A 16986-nucleotide genomic window follows, 5' to 3' on the forward strand; every position below is an offset into this window, starting at 1 on the left:
GCCAATCATCGGTGGTCCAATTCCAATACGGCCGTGCAAATTGAAGCGTTTTTTTCCAATGCACCTTTGTTAGCTTAGGAGCAGTGACCATCCGTCTGCTTCGGAGCCCCACACGCAGCAGGTTCGCTGAACTGTTGTATTAGACACACATCTGGTAGCCCCCTGGTTGATTTTCATGGTGAACTGCTCCACTGTGGCGTGTCGTTCAGCCCTCGTGCACCTTTGTAGCCGACTTTCACTTCTCACATCAATGGCACGTGATGCTCTGCAGTTTCCACGTCGGTTATATCCAATGGTGCCATTTGTCCACTCACGATACACTTTCACCACAGCAGCACGCAAACAGTTCACAAACTGCGCTGTTTGAGAAATACTGCAACCCTTGGCCCGAAAGCCAATAATCATCCCTTTTTGCAACTCTGATAAATCGCACCTTTTACCCATGGCAACGAGTGATATGTGATCAGACAGTCTACAGCACACCTTATATACCCACCAAGCCAGTCCACGACACATCGCTTCCTTCATGGGCTACGCTGCCAATGTCATAAGTAGGTGGTCATAATAATGTGACTCGACTGTATATATATATATGTGTCTTTTGATGTGTTTAATCATTTTTAGAGCTACAAAGACAAATCAGAAATCAGCACCAAGGACAAGACCCTAGACCGGAAGTCCGCCATCTTTTTACACCCAAATTCTGAAGCCACCGGAAGCTTATTTTTTGCGCCCGCTTTGACATCCCTCAGAGTAGTCCCGTTTGATATTGCCACCATTCCGCTCGCTATCAAAACTGATCTACTCACAACCCCTCCCATTGCGGATCCAGTCCCCGCCCCTTCACCCGTAACCCTTCACATCCACCCGGTTTATGTACTGGAGGTGACGTTGGAACGCATAGCTCCACCCCTCTTATCCGGGTTGTTCTGACAGACGTCGAAGTGTACGTGCTGACGTCACGAAGATATTAAGAAGCTGCGGTTACGCGATTTCTGGCGAGTGTCAGATACGCTGCGGAGAACATGGCGGTGAGAGTGATGCGCGGAGGAGACACCGGGAACAGGGGCGAGCTGGGGCACCCGGCGGCCAGGGAGCACGTCCAGGCGGTCAGCAGAGACTACCTGTCCCAGCCCAGGATCAGTAAGTCATGCGGGGAGGTGGGGTGACATGGTCATGTATGTGGGGTGACGTGGTCATGTATGTGTATACGGGGAGGTGGGGTGACATGGTCTTGTATGTGTATACGGGGATGTGGGGTGACATGGTCATGTATGTGTATACGGGGAGGTGGGGTGACATGGTCATGTATGTGTATACGGGGAGGTGGGGTGACATGGTCATGTATGTGTATACGGGGAGGTGGGGTGACATGGTCATGTATGTGTATACGGGGAGGTGGGGGTGCCGTGTATCTGAATATACAGAGAGGGATCGTATGTCTGCGTATGTGATGTCTGTTTAGAAGTGTCAATAAAGATATTTTGGATTAGAGATCTAATGGGAGGGGGGACCCCAGGTATGTAGTCACTGATGATGCAATTATTGTGGATCCCTCCATCCACTGACTGACTAGTAATAAGGAGATCCCCTTTAAGACGTTGTCCTGTCCGGTTACTGCTCTGGTTATCTGATCTCTGTGCGTCTTATTTACTGCTGGAACCCTCGGAGATCTGTTCTCCCTTAAATCAATGGACATTCATGTAACCCATGGTTACGCAGACTCCTCCTTTTACATCCGCTATCTAAAATGGCTAAGGCCTCATGCACACGACCGTAAAAACTCCCGTTATTACGGGTCGTAATTATGACCCGTAATAACGGGCCCATAGACTTCTATTGGCCACGGGTACCTTCCCGTTTTCTCACGGGAAGTTGCCCGTGCCGTTGAAAAAGATAGAACATGTCCTATTTCTGGCCGTAATAACGGCACGGACAGTCCATAGAAGTCTATGGAGCTCTCGTAATGACGGGTGGCTACATGTGTGCACCCGTCATTACGGCAGCGTTGCTAAGCGACGTCAGTAAATAGTCACTGTCCAGGGAGCTGAAAGAGTTAACTGATCGGCAGTAACTCTTTCAGCACCCTGGACAGTGACTACCGATCAGAATAAACCTGTAAAAAATAAAAATAAAAGACTTTCATACTTACCAACAACTTCCTGCTTCCTCCAGTCCGGTCTCCCGGCCGTTGCCTTGGTGACGCGTCCCTCTCGACATCCGGCCCGACGTCCTGGCCGTCCCTGGATGACGTTTCAGGCCATGTGACCGCTGCAGCCAATCACAGGTCAATCACAGGCTGCAGCGGTCACATGGACTGCCGCGTCATCCAGGGATGTCGGGCTGGATGTGAAGAGAGGGACGCGTCACCAAGACAACGGCCGGGTAAGTATGAATTTCTTTTACTTTTATTACAGAAAGGGCTGTCCCTTCTCTCTATCCTGCACTGATAGAGAGAAGGGGCTGCCGATTAGTGCAGTGCTATTTTGCCGCCAAAAACGTGCCCGTAAATACGGGTGGAATACGGGTGACACCGGACCCATATTTACGGGCACGGGTCCGTAAATACTGGTGCAAAACGGGTCGAATACGTGTGACACCGGACCCGTATTTACGCCAGTATTTACGGGTGGGAAAAAATACGGTCGTGTGCATGAGGCCTTAGAAACGGGATCCTATATATAGGGGGACCCTTCCCCAATGTGACGCACGCAGGGGGCTACAACACTAATGGATCCAGTTACATCTGTCCCCTCCAGCCCAGTCATAGTAAACAGCACTTGCTTCCTGTTGACGGAGCTGAGACCGCACTGGTCTGCCCAGTATAAGGCCGTTGCCTCTATTACATTATCACACACACTGGTCTCCAACGTGCATTGCAAAACTACAACTCCCAGCATGCCCTGGCAGTTGCTGGGACTTGTAGGTGTGCGATCTTTGGGGAGATGCAGGCACTTTCTTGCGTCTAGGGTTTACTATGTGGATATTGCAGTGATTTGATGTATTATCCTGGCATCAGTAAGCTCTATCCTGGCATTGTGATCAGATCTTGTGCCCTCCGGCGCCCGGTTTATGGTGTGTTTTCAGTGACAACATAAAGTAACAGGCGAGTGTTTTATGTATATACAGATCACCTCAGGCTCCAGAATGTATGAGGCGATTCATGGTCATGTGACACACTGCATCACATGTCCTCCCCCCATCATGTGACCTGCAGGCTCACCCCCTCCCCCGTCCTGCACGCTGGAAGATCCCTTGTCATATTCCAGTCGCTTTATTTTCACCTGTGTAAATGTGATGTGGTTTTTTGTTTTTTTTTCCTTTGAACATTGAATTGTATTTCTATGCGTTCGCTACATTGTGTGCGCTTTATCTTCTCAATTATCGGAGGTGGTCACCCAGCTTTCCCAGACTTCTGAATGGAAAATCTGCCTCATTTTGCAGTGAGAGTTCGGGTGCGATGTTGACTGTCTCCCAGCTTTCCCAGGCTCCTGAGCAGCATGTAGCTCGGCGCATCTGTTGGCTAGGACTGTATGAAGGCTGGATGACGGCACGTGCAGGTTTTGTTATGGCCGCCATGTTTGATTTCAATATTCCTAAAGCCGAGTTCACATGTTGCTTTTTTTGTTCCATTTCTGAACTGTTGGGGAGAGAAATGCATGCGTTTCTATAACCAACAGTCCAAAAAACGCGCCATGTGAACTCAGCCTAAATGGTACAACTTTCCAGATTTAATAATCTTCCTCGTTTCTGCATAAATATTCGTTCGTGAGGGTCCGGAGATCTGCCTCACCACCGCTCTGATAGCTGTAATATCCAGTTTAGTTGATACCCAGCTTTCCTGGGCTCCTGAACGGCAGTCAGTCTATTTTTGCACTGAGAAATTCCTCAATTCTGTGTCTCTGTATAACTAAGCAGATTTGCTGATCAGGACTGGAGCAAAGCTGAATGACGCTCACAGTGGCCGCTGTTATTACAACTATGTTGGTTGCCACCCAGCTTTCCCTTAAACAGAAAACCCCTCAAAAAAGTGCTGGATAGATAGTAACACCCTGACGTAATAGTGGAGGGCATTTATCTAAAGGGTCTTTGATTTTCCTTGTCTGTGACGTATGAGAGTTTACAGTTCGGGTCACAGCAGTGCGACACAATGTGATCTTGTAACAAAAAGGGATTGGGAAAAGTGGAGAAACCCTGTAAGTGTCATGGCAGTTGAATTAAAGGAACAGTATGTTGTGCGACGTTTACATGGTAGCAGTTGCTGTAGGAATCTGGTCCGCCAGGTCATTTGGCATCTGCCACATTGTACAACCCAATGCAGATCTGTGGGACCTCCGTCTATAGGTCGTGATGTAGACAAGTGACGTTTCTGTACACTGGTCACCTGTAGTGGCTGGAGGCAGCAGCTCGGAGTCATGTCATGCAGCATGTGACGTCTATAGTATATACATATATACATTACCACTGCCTTCTCAGGGGGCTGGACAAACACGTGAAATTTATAACTGTGGCAAACGTTTTTCCTCGAAGACGCAGCTATTTTAGGTCTATAGGCAACGGCAACTTTTTTTTTTTTTACTTTGCATTACTGCATTTTGAGAGCCATGGGTGATAGTAGTCTGATCTCTGGGGGCCCCGCCGAACACCCTGTTCCACCTCACTGCTTCCCCTGCAGTGAGCAGGAGCTTGAATGAAGCGTCAGTCGAGCATGCTCCATTCAATGTCTATGGAACAGACTGAAACGGCCGAGTTGTCAAGATTGGGGAGCCCCTTTTTAGATACTGCCACACACCCACCCATAGATAATGCCACAGTGCCCTTTGTAGATAATGCCACACCCCCCTAGATAATGCCCCAGTGCCCTCTGTAGATACTGCCACACACCCACTCAGGGGAAGCACTGACTTCAGTGTCCATATATGGACAGTGATGTGAGGGGGCTTGCTCAGGGTTGGAGTTCCGGAGTAGAGCCACTTCTATCGCTCTTCCTGGGACTCCAGCTCTGCTCCAAATATGGCCAGTTATGTCAGGGCTTCCCCAGAGCAGGAGTCCCAGGCAGTGTGCTAGTATCGGCTCTGCTCCAGGACTCTGTGGAACCCCCTGACATCGCTGCCCATATTTCCAGTCCCGGAGCAGGGCCTATACTAGCGCTCTGCCCAGGACTCGGGCTCTCTGGAAGCCCCAGACATCACTATCCATATATAGACAGCGATGTCAGGGGATTCCACAGAGTCCCGGAGCAGAGCTTATACTAGCGGCTCTGTATTCCTCGGCCCGCAGATTTCCTCCAGGGCCGCATCTTTGAGACCTCGGCTACAGACATTGAATGGTGCGACATACCCGACCACCGCTCCATTCAAGCTCCTCTTAACTGTGGTTAATTAGTGAAGAGGAACAGAGGTTTTGGGACCCCCATTTCATAAGCAGTGGAACCCCCAGCGATCAGACACGATTGGACAACTGATAAACTATCCACAGGATAGGTCATTAGTATATTTTCGGTGCGGGTCCTACACCCGGACCCTGCACCGATCAGCTGCCTCCACGCGTCGGATGTTATGACGGGTATGCAGTAGTTGGAGCCGGAAGCAGCTGGCTGTGTACAATGCATAGTGGCTGTGCTGAAGTACTGCAGCTCGGCCGCTATTCCCTGACCCAGAGCCATCTGCTTCTGGCATGGACGTCCGGTGCCTGGAGGCCACTGGAGCATCTGATTGGTGCGGTGTCCGGGTGTCACTCACACCCATCATATACTGATGACCTATCCTGTGGATAGGTCATCAGTTGCCTATGCGTGGCCAGCCTCTTTAGCTTTATTCTGCGGGTCAGTACGATTATGGCGATAATACATTTGTAGAGTTTGTTTTGCTACTTCTGCACAATAAAAACACCTTTTTATTTAAAATAAAATTAAAATTTGCTTTTGTGTCACCCCATTGTGATCCCCTTTACTTATTTTTCTGTCGACTGAGCTGTATGTAGGCTTTTTTTTTTTTTTGCGGTGAGTCGTAGTTTTTATTAGCAACATCTGTTACTTTTTTTTTTTTTGGTTGGCAAGATAAACTAAAACAATTCACCGTTCTGGATAAATAACGTGAGTTTAATAGCACAGGTAATGATGGTTGCGGTGATACAAATTAGTTGTACTTTTTTCATATAATTTTTTTTAAAAATGTAAATCATTTTTAAATTGGAAAAATAATTTTGCGTTTTATTTGATCTGATATTATAGAATAAATTGATATACTTTTGTATTGCAGTGTATGATGCCGATAAGTGTAACTGTGACAGGCAGGGCCTGAATATGGCAGACCTGGGGGCCTTCATTAGACCCCTGGCTGCCATGAAAACCCATCGGACACCCTGCAATTGCATCATGGGCGCGCCGATATGGTGAGATCGAGCCCCCTCTGTCTAAAAGCTTAGATGCCCGCGTCACTATTGACAGTGGCATCTGAAAGGTTAAATGACCGGGTTCAAAGTTATTCAGGTGGTTGCAGCAGTGTCAAATGTAATATAAAGCCGACGCGCTGTGAATGTGAATGAAGCTCCTCTGCCCGCGGCTTACTTTTATGGCACTTGTGCAAGCGCTGTAAATGAAGCAAGGTGTTAAAGGGATTATCTGGAATTAGAAAAATATGGCTGCCTTCCCCAAAAAAAACGATACACCTTGTGTGAGTGGTATTGCAGCTCAATCCCATTCACTTAAGCTGCAATACCAGACATCACCCATGGACAGGTGTGGCGCTGTTTTTGGAAGAAAGCAGCCATGTCATCAATGTCTGGTGAGCGTCATGCTTCGCTGATCCCTAGATCATAGAGACTGCAGCACTAGTAAACACAGCGCCCCCTTTGCATTTTTTTCATAGTTAGTGGAGATGTTTTATTACTGCAGGGGTGGTGCATTTTAAAGAAGATAAAGGGGGCGCTGTGTTTTGCTGGGTTGCAGGAGTCTGACTATATTAGGCAGTTGCTTGGATAACACTTCTATAAAATGCTAATTGGAATATCCCCCTTTGCAAGAGGTCAGATGGCAGAGCAGACTAGTAAGTCATGGGGTATTGGTGTTTTATGACGGCCTGTGCTGTTCCATTAACAGAATACAGGTTGTAATGTAAGTGGCAGTCTACATTCAGCAGCATAGACTTGTATTGTAGCAAAGGGGGAGGGGGATGTGATCTTCTTTATAGCCCTGCATAGTACTGGGTCAGTCTCCTGGTCAAAAGAAGAGATTCCTACATGTTAACAAGTCGAATATTGGCTTAGGCCCCATGCACACGCCCGTATTTTCATCCATCCGTAAATACGGTCCGCAAATACGTATATACGGATCCGTAAAAAAAAGATGGAGGCTGCAAATGATATCACCAACATGCTGCATAGCAACGCTTCCGTAGCCGTCCGTATTTACGGAAGCGCCCATAGGCGCAATGGGAGAGTCCGTGCTGTAATTATGAACAAGAATAGGACCGGTTCTATAATTTTTTTTCAGCACAGACACCCATCAGTAAAAATACTGAAATCTGTCCATGGCCAATAGAAATGAGAGGGTCTGTAATTGCGGTCGTGTGCATGGGGCCTTACAGGGAAGCCACCTATACGTGGCAATAGACAGTTTTTTTCCCTTCTGGGGGCGAAGCTAATTTGCATAATTTTCCCAGGGAGCATTGCCTGTAAAACCAGCTGGCTCTCCAAAAGGAAAATTGGTACCCTGAGAATTCACCAGATCTTCTTCTCAATCCGTTTTCCTACATGGCTTGGATCAGACGTGGCTGTCATCCATTGACTTTACCGGGCACCATGTAATGCTGAAATGTGACTGGAGGAGAGATGTGAGTCCTTGTCAGTATCACCTGGTGCTAGTCGTTCCGGCATTCAGGCTCCCTACTGGACTATCCCTTTTAAGCGCTGTTCTTCAAATTTTGGAAAACACCATGTAACCGAGAGGCCTGATCATTTACGGTGGCCTCCCAACACTAAGGGCTCGTCCGCGCATAGCAGAATATTTTCTGTCCGGAATTGTGGCAGAATACAGCAGCAGCAAAGTGGGTAAGATTTATTTAACAAACCTCATCCACATGCTGCGTTAATATTCCGAGCAGAAATTGACCGGCGTGTGTTTTTCGGACCGCCGCATGTCGATTCCTACTGCGGAAAGTGGACTGAACTCCAGCATTCTGAAAAATTTAGCAAAATACGCACCATTTTCTGCAGTCAAAAAATGCAGGAAATGGTGCGTTTTTGCCATAGCGGAATTTCCAGTACATCCCTCATGACAGCACTACAGGAGGTTGCCCTCTTGACCTCTGTAGGGACAGGAAGACAGAGAGGTTAAAAGGCCCCTCCCACCACCCACTTGCCAGTGTTCTTCCTGTCCCCACAAGGGTCAGGAGCAGAGAGCGTCGCTCCTGTATTAGTGCAGGAAAAAACTCGGGCAGGGGGCAAGATCGGGGGGTCCGTGCACTCCCCCTTCTCTTCCCCCTAAAGCCCAGGCTAACACCCCTCATACGACGGGTCCCTTAGCTCCCTCCCTAAGACACCTACCAGAGGAATCCTAGGCAGGGTTCTGGTAGTGTGTGGGGGCTGGGGTTTCCCAAGCAGGCTTCGGCCGGACCGCGGACCAGGCGGGGACCGGCAGCTCCATAGGCATGGACGCACCGGCAGGGATCCTCGCTGCACCGCATAGCAAGCCTTAGCGCCGGCTATGGCGGCTGCACTCCAGGTACACGCTGGACGAATAGCCGACCGGACATGACGTCGGGCTACTTCCGGTCCGCGGCCATCTTGGAAGGCGGGAAATTCAAAAACGCCCGCATTTAAAGGGACACGCACAGGTATGTAGTTAGAGCTGATAACTCTAACTTGGATTTATTTTTTGTGGTTTGCATATTGCATTGCCTGTTACCTGTCGCGATATGGAACTTCCTCGTCCTGATGGAACTCCAGATATGTCCCAGGGTCACGTGAGTCTCACCCTTGGGGAAGGGTATGACCCCTTATGTATGTACACCATACTTTACCTACCTTCTGTTTTCTCTAGGAAAAAGATTTCTCTCAGAGACAAACTGATAAAAAGAAGGTTAAAAAATGTGCGACTTGTGCAAAAAAATTGCCAGAGTCCCATAAAAAACAATTGTGTCAGGATTGTATTGCCAAAATACTAAAGGAGGAACAACCAACGTTCATGTCCAAACTTAGGACTATGATTCGTGAGGAAGTGGGTCAGTCAGTAGCCTCCCTCGCCCCTCCGCAAGAAACTCCCTCACACTCCCGGGCAAAAAGACCACGGATTGAAGTGGATCAAAAATATTGGCCTCCTTCTCAGGGGTCTGACTCTGAGCAGGAGTGCTATTACCTATCGGAAGATGAGTTAGAAGAAAGAGACAAACTCTTACCTTCAACTTCTTCCACTCAAGAGAAAAAAAAAAAAATTTTCTCTTCCGAGATGTCTGATACCCTAATTCAAGCAATACGGGAAACTATGGATATTCCCGAAGTGGACCAAGCACATACCATCCAGGATGAGATGTTTGGAGGTCTAACGGGAAAGAAAACAAGGGTTTTTCCGGTAAACGAAAATCTTAAAAGAATGGTGACAACTGAATGGGAAGATTCAGAAAAAAGGCTCTTCATTTCAAGAGATTTTAAGAACAGACTTCTCTTTGATCCAGAGGACACTAAGCCTTGGGATGAAATCCCAAAAGTAGATGTCCCAGTCGCCAGGGTTGCTAAAAAAAAACGCAATCCCCTTTGAAGATTCCTCTCAGTTGAGGGACGCCATGGACCGAAAGGCAGACGGACTACTAAAAAGAGCGTGGGAATCTTCCTCTGCCTTGATCTCAACTAATATCGCGGCCACATCAGTAGCAAGAGCAATGTTCATATGGCTAAACCAGCTAGAGACCCATCTGATGATGAAGACATCACGACAAGAGCTACTAGAATCTCTACCGTTACTAAAAATGGCAACCGGATTCTTGGTAGACGCTTCAGCAGAATCTATTAGATTTGCTGCCAGGAATGGGGCTCTCTCAAATGCTGCTAGAAGAGCATTATGGCTCAAAATGTGGTCAGGAGATACTAAGTCCAAAAACAAGTTGTGTTCTATCCCATTTACAGGGTCTCTGATGTTCGGTCCTCTCCTTGATAACATACTGGAGAGTGCAACAGATAGAAAAAAGGGGTTTCCTGAAGAGAAACCAAAAAAAAAAAACCCCTCAATTTGGAAGATTTCGCCAACAGAGGGATCCTACTTCACAGAACTACAGCGGGAAAGGGAAGTCCGGTCGCTGGAGTTACCCCAAAGGGAAAAGGGGTCGAGGATATCTCCTTAACCCAAATAATTCATTCCAGCCCTCAAAGCAATGACGCCAAGAGTGTGGGGGGAAGACTCCTACAATTTTATCCCGAATGGTCGAGAATAACCCAGAACCCCTGGGTTCTAAAGATAATAGAAGAAGGATACAAAATAGAATTTTCCTCCATTCCTCCAGAGAAATTCCTAATAACCCAGTACCAAGCAAAAGATCTTCATCAGGTACTTATCCAGGACGTCCAGAAATTACTCAGATTGAGAGCCATTTCCCCAGTTCCCCACAACGAGATATGCAAGGGCCACTATTCGAAAATCTTCTTGGTCAAAAAACCAGATGGTTCCTACAGGACAATAATCAACCTGAAGTTCCTAAACAAATGGGTGAATTATCGGAAATTCAAGATGGAGTCTATCAGATCGACTATTCCTCTAATAAGGGAAGAGGCATCAATGTGTACGATCGATTTAAAGGATGCGTATTATCACGTTCCTATCCACCCCGCGTACCAGAGATTCCTCAGATTCGCAATTCAGGACGGTCCTTCCATTCTCCACTTCCAGTTTGTCGGCCTTTCCTCCGCCCCCAGAATTTTTACAAAAATTATGGCAGAGATCATGGCATTCATAAGAAGTCAAGGTATAGTAATTATCCCATATCTAGACGACTTCTTGTTGACAGCAGATACTCCGGCTATCTTAGTCAGTCATCAGTCACAGGTTCTTTCCCTACTACAAAAATTGGGATGGATAATCAACTTTCAGAAGTCGAGTCTTCCTCCCCAGAAACAGAAGGTCTTCTTAGGAGTACTGCTGGACTCCTCCCTTCAACATTCCTTCCTCCCAAGAGAGAAACAAATACTCCTACTGGCAGAAGTAAGAAAATTTTGGGGGAAAGACGCCTGTTCCATAAGGGAATGTATGCGGATGTTGGGAATGATGACATCTTGCATTCAATCCATTCCATGGAGCCAATTTCACTCCAGACCCTTACAGAATCTGATCTTGTCCCGGTGGGATCGAAAACAAAACTCCCTGAATTTAAAGATACAAATTTCCGAGACTGTGAAATCATCTCTCCTATGGTGGCTCTGCACAAACAACATAGACAAGGGAGTCCCCTGGAGAACTTCTCCTTATGTAGTGATTACCACAGATGCCAGCCAACACGGCTGGGGGTCAGTAATCCAAGACCAACACTTTCAGGGCACATGGACTGGTCAAATGAAGATGATGTCTTCAAACTTCAAAGAACTAAGAGCTGTATGGGAGACACTTATAAGCGCTTCACCCACCATAAAAGGGAAGCATATAAGAATTTTATCGGACAACACGACAGCAGTGTCCTTTCTTCGCCACCAAGGGGGAACAAGACACACTCTTCTTCAGGGCCTCTCTGCACAAATTTTCAGTTGGGCAGAAGAAAACGTCCTATCAGTCACGGCAGTCCACCTAAAAGGCTCAGAGAACCTATCAGCAGATTTCCTGAGTCGGGAAAAAGTAGACCCAGGAGAATGGTCCCTAAACAAGGAAGTCTTTCGTTGCCTAACCCGAAATTGGGGTTATCCACAAATAGACCTGTTTCCCACGAGGAAAAACACTCAAGTAGAGACATTCTTCTCCCTAAATCTCAGAGACAACCCATTGGGAGTAGATGCATTGTCCCAACACTGGGACATGGATCTGGCCTATGCCTTTCCTCCGTTTCCTCTAATACCAATGGTGTTAAGAAAAATCCAGGAAGATTTGACAAAGCTCATCATTATTCTTCCCTATTGGCCGAAAAGAAGTTGGTTTCCAATCGTACAATACCTAGCGTTGGAAGATCCTATCATGCTCCCAGTCAGGGAGAATCTTCTCTCCCAGGGTCCCTTATTCTTCCAGGGAATAGAGACTCTGAAATTGTCAGCCTGGATCCTGAAAGGCAGATCTTGAGGAACCACGGTCTGTCAGACGAGGTAATTTCAACTATCTTATCAAGTCATAAAGAAGTTACCTCAAAAATCTATCAAAAGATTTGGAAGAAATTCTGTTCCTGGTATGGAAACCCAGGACCAGATCCCTTTTCTCCCAACATTGCAAAAATCCTAGATTTTTTACAATCGGGATTCAAAAAAGGACTTAGCCCTAGTACCTTAAAGGTACAGATTTCAGCCTTAGGTAATTTTTTTTAACACTCCTCTGGCTGAACATCGGTGGATCAGAAGATTCACCCAAGCGGTCTCTAAACTGAAACCTTCCCTAAAGAAATCAGTTCCTACCTGGGATTTGAATTTGGTGTTAACGACTCTTTGTGAGCCCCCCTTTGAGCCGCTCGACGAAATTAGTATGCATTTTTTAACTCTAAAAGCTGCATTCTTAGTCGCTATTACTTCAGCAAGAAGGATTGGAGAAATCCAATCTCTGTCAATCATAGAACCGTACCTAAAAGTACAAGAGGATAAGATCATCCTAAAGCTGGATCCCTCATTTATTCCAAAGGTATCTACCGCTTTCCATAGAGAACAAGAAATAATTCTACCTTCCTTTTATCCAGATCCAAAAGACCAACAAGAAGAAAAATTCCATTGCCTGGATGTCAGGCGAACAATTCTTCAGTATCTGGATAGAACCTCCTCCTGGAGACGAGATAAAAATCTATTTGCCCTATTCGGGGGAAAGAATAGAGGAAAGAAAGCCTCAAAAGGCTCTCTAGCGAGATGGGTAAAAACCACCATACAAGAAGCCTACAAGTCCCAAGGACTATGTGCCCCACAAGGCATCAGAGCCCATTCAACAAGGGCAGTCTCGGCATCCTGGGCAGAAAGAAGAGAAGCCTCTATTGACCAAATCTGCAAAGCTGCCACTTGGTCAAGCCATCATACGTTTTACAAACATTATAGACTCGATGTGCTGTCCGATACGGATTTAAGTTTTGGACGGAAAGTCCTCCAATCCATAGTCCCGCCCTGAGCATTATAATCTGGTATTGCTCCTGTAGTGCTGTCATGAGGGATGTACTGGAAAATAGCAATTAGACCTACCGGTAATTGTATTTCCAGGAATCCATCATGACAGCACCCTTACATCCCTCCCTTATAGAATTCTGATTTGTGCATTTAACATGTCAGTTATTATCCCTAGAAATAAAATAGGGTTGCATCCATCCTGGTGTAGTAATTGAAAAACACTGGCAAGTGGGTGGTGGGAGGGGCCTTTTAACCTCTGTCTTCCTGTCCCTACAGAGGTCAAGAGGGCAACCTCCTGTAGTGCTGTCATGATGGATTCCTGGAAATACAATTACCGGTAGGTCTAATTGCTATTTTCTGCTATTTTCAATGGAATTTCTGCAGAAGTTTTCTGCAGCAATTCCGTTACGTGTGGAGCTGCTCTATGAAGTTCTTCAAATGGGTTGTCAGGATTCGAAAAACATGGCGACTTTTTTTTTTAAAAAACCGGATCACACGGTCTACAAGTTGTCTGGTATTGCAGCTCCCCTGAAGAGAATGGTACTGAGCTGCAATACCACACACCGCCTGTAAACAAGTGTGGTGCTGTTCTGGGAAGTACGCAGCCATGTTTTCCTAATCCCGTAGAACCCCTTTAATGTTACTATTGTGTTGGTCTTCAGTTACTGTGACTCTCTACCTTTTTTTTAGGCCATAGGACGTAATCTTGTAAATAACCTTCAGGGCTCTTATGATCTAGTATTTACGTGCAGTATACAGCCTCGAAAGATCTGCCAGAGATGGGGAGAGTCTTTGACAGGAAGTGGTTTAGCATGAAAAGGGTTAATTGTCACGGTCCCGTGACCAAGTTCCTGGAAAAATGAGGATTTCATCTGTGGTGACACAATAAGAGAAGAGGAAATGAAATCTGTTCTGTAGAGGAGAGGATGACTGTAGACATCATGGAGGAGGCTGCATGTGAAGATAATGCTGGCCGCTGGAAAGCAGAACTCAGTGATTTAGCGCCTGCTCCTTCCTTTTTTTTTTTTTTTTTGTGGTTGTAGAGGTGTGTACAGGGTTATGGAGCTACCATGCTCAGCGCCACACATTGGGCAACCCAAGGCAAACCGGTACTGTTATATGCAGTGCCTGAGGGGCGGAGCATGACACAAGGGTTATCTATGGTGTCATGCACCGCCCTCTAGAGATCCTGCCCTTGGAATAACACTTGGTGTATACCGCTAACTCCTTTGATACTACAGGGACAACCTAAATCTATAGCCGGTCAGTCACTCACGTCAACATCCCATAATGGCAATAATGCTCTGGGCATGGGCTCGCGCTGCAAAAGTTGACGGGTAGCCCCAGCCGTGGACCTTGGAAGGGTTGGGGCGTCTGAATGTAGTAAGTTTTTTCTGGGGATTTAAAGATCAGATGCTGTTCTTGTCTGGCCACTAGCCGAGTAGGAAAGTGTTTCCCCTCCCCCATGTTTGAAGTTCCAAAGTACTGTCCGGGAGTGAGCTCTGGAATTCCGGGCACAGGTTACATATGGGTGCAAAATTCCTGATGCAAACTTCCTTAAGGCCAGAATCTTATATGGAGCACTCCTTAAAGAGGCTCTGTCACCACATTATAAGTGGCCTATATTGTACATGATGTGATCGGCGCTGTAATGTAGATTACAGCAGTGTTTTTTTATTTAGAAAAACAATCGTTTTTGACGGAGTTATGACCTATATTAGCTTTATGCTAATGAGTTTCTTAATGAACTGGGTGGGTTTTACTATATGACCAAGTGGGCGTTGTACAGAGGAGTGTATGACGCTGACCAATCAGTGACAAATCAGCGTCATGCACTTCTCTCCATTCATTTACACTGCACTAGCGATATAGCTGTATCGCTATGTGCAGCTACATACACACTATAGCGTTACTGCAGTGTCCTGACAATGAATATACATTACCTCCAGCCAGGACGTGATGTGTATTCAGAATCCTGACATTTCGCTAATGTTTGTGGTTGATTTACAACACAGCACATCGAGATCTCGCAGTAAATGACTGTTTTGCTGTTTTTTGTTTTTTTTGTCACCTGGCCTCCAAAAAAAAGATAAAAATTGAACAAAGTCGCATGTACCCCAAAATGTTACCAATAATAACTACAGCTCATCCCGCAAAAAAACAGCCCTCATACCACTAAGTCTATGAAAAAAATAAAATTAGTTAAGGCTCCAATAAGTCAGGAAAGAAAAAATATCCAGTTGTGCAAACCAAGGGGAACGTTTCTTCTGTTTCAAGTGGCAAATTATCAAGGCCCCTAAAATTAGGGAACCAGGAAGGGGAGGGCCCAAATATATCTGCTGGAAGCGACAGTGCCCGTATTATACCAGGACAACACTTATACCCAGCAAAATTCCCCAAACAGCAAAGGTGCAGAGTGTGGACCAAAAGGGGGATAAGAAAGGACCTTTATCAGTGTGACACCGGCCTGTGCAGAAAGGATTGTGTCACAGTGTAACACACATCTATGGATCATTTTATTGTTTACCCCATTATTATACCACCTGACTATGCCCCTGATGTACTCTGCCCAGCTTACATGTACCCCCACGTTCTAAACTGAAACACCACTAAAACTCCAAACAAAACTACTACCAAGCAAAATCTGCGCTCCAAAATCTAAATGGCGCTCCCTCCCCTCTGAACCCTACAGCGTCCCCAAACAGCGGTTTACTTCCAGAAATATGACATCGCCATACCCGGGAGAACCCTCTTAACAATTTTTGAGGTGTGTGTCTCCAGTGGCACAAGCTGGGCACCACATATTTGCCACTGAATTGGCATATTTAGGAAAAAAATTTAATTTTTACTTTGCACCTACCGCAGCGCAATCAATGCTCACTGCACCCCTTAATAAATGCCTTGAGGGGTGCAGTTTCCAAAATTGGGTCACTTCTCAGGGGTTTCTTTTATGATTTCACATCAGAGCCTCTGCAATTATGAACCAATACTTTGTAAATTGCCAAATTAGGCCTCAATTTCGTATGGTGGTCTTTCACTCCTGAGCCTGGTCGAATGTCCAGGAAAAAGATTAGGGTCACATGTAGGGTGTTTCTAAAACCGGGAAACACTGCATAATAATTAGAGAGCTGTCTTGTTATGGTGGCACAAGCTGGGCACCATATATTGGCATACCCATGGAAAAAAATCCCATTTTAACTCTGGCAGAAATTGGTGTGCACTCAATGTTGCAATCACCTGTGGGGTTAATATGCTCACTACACCCCAAGGTGAATACCTTGTGGTGTTTCTAAAATGGTGTCACTTCTGGGGGGGGGGGGGGGTCCAGTGTTTTGCTCCCACAGGGACTTTGCAAATGCTACATAGCGACCAGAAACCAATCCAGCAAACTCTGAACTCAAAGAAAATGGCACTCCTTCCCTTCTGAGCCCTGCCGTGTGCCCAAACGGCAGTTTGACCACATATGGGGTATTGCCGTACTCTGGAGAAATTGCTTTACAAATGCTGGGTTCTTTTTGTCCTTTGTTGAGAAAATGAAAATTTTGAGCTAAAGCTATGTCTTATTAAAGAAAAAGGATTGTTTTTATTTTTACTGCCCAATTCTAATAAAATCTATGAAACGCCTGTGGGATCAAAATGCTCACCCCTTGATAAATTTTTCAAGGGGTGTAGTTTAGTGAATGGAGTCACTTTTGGGGAGTTTCCACTGTACTGGTACCTTAGGGG

General features: G+C 46.2%; 1 protein-coding gene across 1 annotated transcript in view; it reads left to right on the forward strand.

Annotated features, from left to right (window-relative positions):
- The first annotated feature begins 923 nt into the window (after positions 1-923).
- The window catches only part of ATP6V1B2 (ATPase H+ transporting V1 subunit B2), a 39901-nt gene continuing 23838 nt past the window's right edge, over positions 924-16986 (forward strand). Inside the window, exon 1 of the mRNA XM_075858844.1 lies at positions 924-1143. Within this exon, the coding sequence (XP_075714959.1) occupies positions 1026-1143 (118 nt within the window). The 5' untranslated portion in view covers positions 924-1025. The remainder of the gene's footprint in view (positions 1144-16986) is intronic.

Source organism: Rhinoderma darwinii, chromosome 3 (genome assembly GCF_050947455.1).
Source record: "Rhinoderma darwinii isolate aRhiDar2 chromosome 3, aRhiDar2.hap1, whole genome shotgun sequence".
NCBI lineage: Eukaryota > Metazoa > Chordata > Amphibia > Anura > Rhinodermatidae > Rhinoderma > Rhinoderma darwinii.